Here is a 5,476-nt window from a genome sequence, read left to right as displayed (position 1 = left end):
GCAGTCCCGCTACCGCTCCCACTTCCACTTCCGGCTGAACTTCCGTTTCCATGTCTGGTTTCGTTCTCTGAATATCGAGATGGAGCCACGCTTGCGCTGATTGTGGGCATCGTTAATTTCAATCCGTTTTGCTTTGATGTGCCCAATTCCGCATCTTGGAGCGTTGCTCTGTTACGATCATTGTTATTATTGTTGGTTTTACTCACATTATTGTCATTATTATTGCTCGACATTCTCTGAAAAGAAAAATATTCGTTGAATTAACATAATAAAGATTCGCTAATCGAATAATTTGATTGTCAATGGTAAATGGATATATTTTAAATAAAAATTATTATTGAAATCGTTTTATTAAAATGAAATAGTATTTATTAATTTATTTTAAGATTATATTGATAAACATAACAATAGATATTTCTATATATATTCAATTCTATAAATATTTATTTAAATTAAATTAAATGAAATTAATAATAATTCTTTAAAAGTGTATTGAAAAAAATTATAAAAAAGAAATATATTTTAAATTTTGAATTGATTATTTTAAATATTATTTTTGGTGATCATATTTCACAAGGAAAATAAATAAAAAGATGTAAAAAAAAAAAATTTATTTGAAAAAACTTTTTTAATAATTTGATTAATAAATAAATTTATGTGAATATTAATATTTTATTGAGTTTATTTATAAATACGAACATATTAAAATAATTATTGATGTATAGTTATAATTACTATTGAACAAGATTTCAATACTTGAAGACAATAAAATTATATTTTATTGTATGATAAAAAAAATATTTAATAAATTTAAATATTTAATTTATATTTATATTAAAATATATATAATTGAAATTGAATTATTGCATATTTGTAAAATTAAATAATTATTTCAACTAATATTTTAATCAATATTATAATAAATTAAATTTAAATTCAAATTTATCATATTTAACATTAGTTAAGTAAATACTTTTAAAAAGATATTTTTTAAAAGTATTTCTTATTTAAAATATATATATGATGATATATAATATATAATGAAAAAATTATATGTGAATTATTAATAATATAATTTGTTTGAAAGGCGATAATTTTTGGTCAAAATTCAATTTCAATTTTCATATTTGAAAATTTTGTATTTCTATAAAGTAATTTTTTAGAATCTATATCTAGAATTTATTCTAGAAAATAAATATTTCTAAAAAATAATTTTTCAAAATTTCGAAATCTAAAATAGTGATAATAATTTGTATAATTCTTTTAAATAACTATGATGTGAGAGAAAGCGTTTCAAAGATAAAATCATGAAGTTGAAAGTGAAAACAGTGATTTTAATTATTCATTATAAAACATAATACAAATTTATCATATTTTCGTATATATAAGCATTTATATTTTAGTTATTTAATTTTTTTTTTTAAAAAGTAGTAAAGTACAAATTTAATAATTTAAACAAGGATAAAGAAATTAAAAATAATACATGCTTTTCTATATATTTTTTAAAATAAGAATAAAAATATAGAATAAAATTTTATTGTTTAAATAATTTGTTTTTAAGAAAATCAAAATTAAATATATCATAATTGAATATATTGAATATTTTTTCGAAATTTAATTTTTAAAAAAATTTATTTTTTATATTTTTTATAAATTTACTTTCATATGTAGAATAACTTCTTTTCAATAGTTTATTCGAATTCAATCAAAAATTAACCAATTTTATTTGTACATTAATAATATTTAAATTTGATTTACTCGAAAACAAAGTTTCAAATGAAAAAATATCATTCCTTTTCCTCGATTCATTATTTTTTATAGAATTATTTTCACTTTTATCTTATAAGTACATCTTATTTATTAATTTTTTTTTGTAAATTATTTTATAGATTTCTATAAATATGTTATTTATTTTTTAAAATTTTGTCAATAAATGAAATTCAATGTTTTTGATAAAATTAATTATCAATATAAATACTATATATTAATTAATCAATATAAATATTTTTTGCTTTTACAGTATAGTTATTATAGAAAAACAATTCGATTATTAAAAAAATTAATATAAATTTTTTAATTTTGTTTATAAATTATCGCTTTCCAGATAATGATAGATCTTGTTTCTAACTCACCTTTATCTTTTTACTAGCGAAACTTCGTCCTATAGCAGCTCGCATCTTTTCCCATCGTGTGAGTTTTCTGGCGAATATCAGGTAGAGAGTCAACAGAAACGATACGCAAGCTATCGTGATGGATATCGAGACTAGAATCCATAATCTTCCAACTTCTCCTATTGATTTACAATATTTTATATTTCTACTTTATATTTCTCTTTCGACTTTTTTAAATATCCTATAGACGCTAATTACATATTGATTACATATTGTAAACATTGATTATAGATTTAACAATTTAACAATAAAAGTCGAATTGGAATTTTTTTTATATGAACAATTCTATTCATACTTTTATATAAATAGATTCTACGAAATTGTCTCTCTTTCTTTTTTTTTTTTTTTATTTCAGAATTACTAGAAATGTCCTTTCTACATTGTACATACTACTGTACTGTTTACTCTTTCATATACTCTTCATATATTTTAACTTGTGAGTAAAAGATTTTTTATATAGAAAATTATATTTAGATATTTATTGATATTAATTCAATGAAGATATAAGATAAAAAAATTGAGTCAATATAGACGCATAAAGAATGACGAATTCTAGGATTACTATTATCTATTAGAAATGTAGATATTTAAAATGATATGAAAAATCACATTATTTAAAATAATTTAATGTAAATTATTTAAAATAATTTGAAATTACATTAGATAGATAATTATTCTAAATAATTATGAAATAAACAATATTTATAAAGAAACGATAATTTATGAGATATATATGACACTGAGAGGTTAAGTCAATGGTTCATATATATAAAATGGTAGAGTGATGTCTCATATAGTGTCGTATGAGCAGTTGATTTAAACCTATCATTTGTATCGGTAGTTCCATTGCCAATATGTATCAGCGCCTATAGATAAATTGTTTTAGAACAGCGATTTTCAACCAATATGTTAACTAAATTTATTTGAAATTGAAATAAAAGATAAAAAGTATTTAAAATAATTTATTTTGAATCATTATTTTCAATATTATTTGAAAATATCATATATGTTATTTGATAAAATATCAATTTGTTTAAAATTTTTTAAATAATTTCGAATAATAAATTATATCTTAATTTTAAATTTGACAAAATAAATAAATGTTAAAATAATTGTAAAATATTATATTGTAAATATATAATAAATAATATATGTATATTTCTCATTAATTTACATAAATTTTAATAACATTATCTATTAAAATTTAAGATTATCTATTAGATATTTATGAAAAATAATATTATTTAAAATAATTTGAAATAAATTATTTAAGATAATTTAAAATTATCTTAAATTATCTTAAATTTATTTTTTAAATAATTATTTTAAACAATTATGAGATAAATTTTATAATTTGCCATTACTTCATAATTCTCTTATTGTTCGAAAATAAACAAAGTTATTCTGAGTTATGCAGAATTTATTTCAAGTAATATAAAAAAAAATAATATACTATTATATATAATAGTATATTATATATAAAAATATTATACTATATAAAACTATATTATATATATAATATAATATAAATTTATATATAATAATATAAATTTAATTCAAATTTTTAAAAATAATTTAAAAATAAAGCTATTTATAATATTTATTAATTTTTAATAAGCTATTTATTGTTTGAGTAATGTATAAATAATATATTTCAATTTGAAAGTTTTTTAAAGTATCTAGATTTGAATAACATATTTAATTATATAATAAGCAATTATATTTCAAATGAGTTAATTATTTCGATATAAAATTATAGTCATTTTCACGATAATAAATTTGAAGATCAATTATAAATATTCTGTTGTCAAAATGACATTGATCTGATATCGTTAGTGGAAACGAGCCCAGTGTTTATATAAGTAATAAAAATTTCTGCTTAAAGAATTATTACATTAAAATAAACCATATAGTATATTAAGAATATCGAATTTTTAATATTTAATATAAATTAATTTTTATTAGTTATTTATAATATAATTTTTTCAACAATACATATATTTTTAAATATATAAAAAACCGATATATTTTATCTTTGTTTATTCTTATCTGATATTTAATTATTAATTATTCTATTAAACAAAAAAAATTTTTTTACTTAAAAAAAAATTATATTCTAAAATAAAGTTCAATCTTTTTTATTTTAAACTTTAAACGACAAAAAAACTTTTTTTTATAAAAAAAGTTCATCCCATTATTTTTTACTACAAATAATATATTTTTTCAAAAAAATAAACAAGACAAAAATTTCACTCAATTTTATTTAATTTTATAAATTTTATATAATTTTATAATTTTATAAATAAGAAAAATTTCTTTAAATTTACAATGCTATGAAATGACAATATCATAATTTTTTTTTAAATTAATACATGTATTCTTTTTTTAACATTTTATGGTAGCAGTTGCCAAGATTTTAAAAAGAGTTTAATCTATTATTTGATAAAGTTTAATGAGTGAGCGATAGTGAAAAAAAAATAAGAAGAATGTGAAAAGTAATTTACGATTATTTTCAGTGACAAAATCATGGAATTTCACGAATTTTTAATTAGACTTCGATTCGTCGAAGACATGATAAGACAACTTCCATAAAATTGACGTAATAAACGCGAAAGAAGAATTTTGTTTCACAATTATTAATTATTTCTTGTAATTCCTTCTTTAGTCATTAAATCTTATCACAAGTTTTTTATGCAATTATAACAAGTTTCAAATATTCAACTAATATGTAAAAAATATATAATAATTTTATTTTATGTAAATTCTAATAATACTATTTAAAATTATATAAAACTATATAAAAATTTTCTATATTTTTTAATAGATTACTATTTTCTGATAGATTATATATTTGAAAAAATTGAACTGAAATTAGTATACATATATATTGCTCTACTAATTCTTCTATTGATAAAGTTTTATAACTATATTACAAGTTTTATATGGAATATATAGTTAAATTTATTTATAATATTAAATTATCACATAAATAAAATTATTATTTATTAGAAAAAAAATATATAATACATTTATTTTATATATAAAATATTATATATATAAACATATAGAATATATAATATAAAAAATATTAAAAAAATGTTAATATTTAAAATATGTTAAAAAAATTCATCTTTTCTATAAAATTTATTATTAAGAAATATACTATGTAGAAGTTCAATATAATAAGTTATATTCAATATTTTTTATGTTTTATTTGTAAATAAAGTAAAGTAATAACTTATTATTTTTATTCTAAATTTTTCAATATTTTACTTCCACTTTAAAACAAAAATAAAAAAAATATT

The 5,476-nt window shown here is 17.0% G+C and overlaps 1 protein-coding gene across 2 annotated transcripts in view; it reads right to left on the bottom strand.

Moving 5' to 3' along the window:
• LOC102680220 overlaps positions 1-5,476 on the bottom strand; it is an 11,269-nt gene that overhangs the window by 461 nt on the left and 5,332 nt on the right. For both annotated transcript variants that reach the window (XM_006622761.2, XM_006622762.2), the window contains exons 4-5: positions 2,133-2,290; positions 1-236 (exon numbers count right to left, since the gene is read on the bottom strand). In XM_006622761.2, coding sequence (XP_006622824.1) covers positions 1-236; positions 2,133-2,290 — 394 coding nt within the window. The remainder of the gene's footprint in view (positions 237-2,132; positions 2,291-5,476) is intronic.

This window comes from Apis dorsata, unplaced genomic scaffold (assembly GCF_000469605.1).
Source record: "Apis dorsata unplaced genomic scaffold, Apis dorsata 1.3 scaffold_741, whole genome shotgun sequence".
In the NCBI taxonomy this organism is placed as follows: domain Eukaryota; kingdom Metazoa; phylum Arthropoda; class Insecta; order Hymenoptera; family Apidae; genus Apis; species Apis dorsata.
This window is presented reverse-complemented; position numbering and strand designations above follow the sequence as displayed.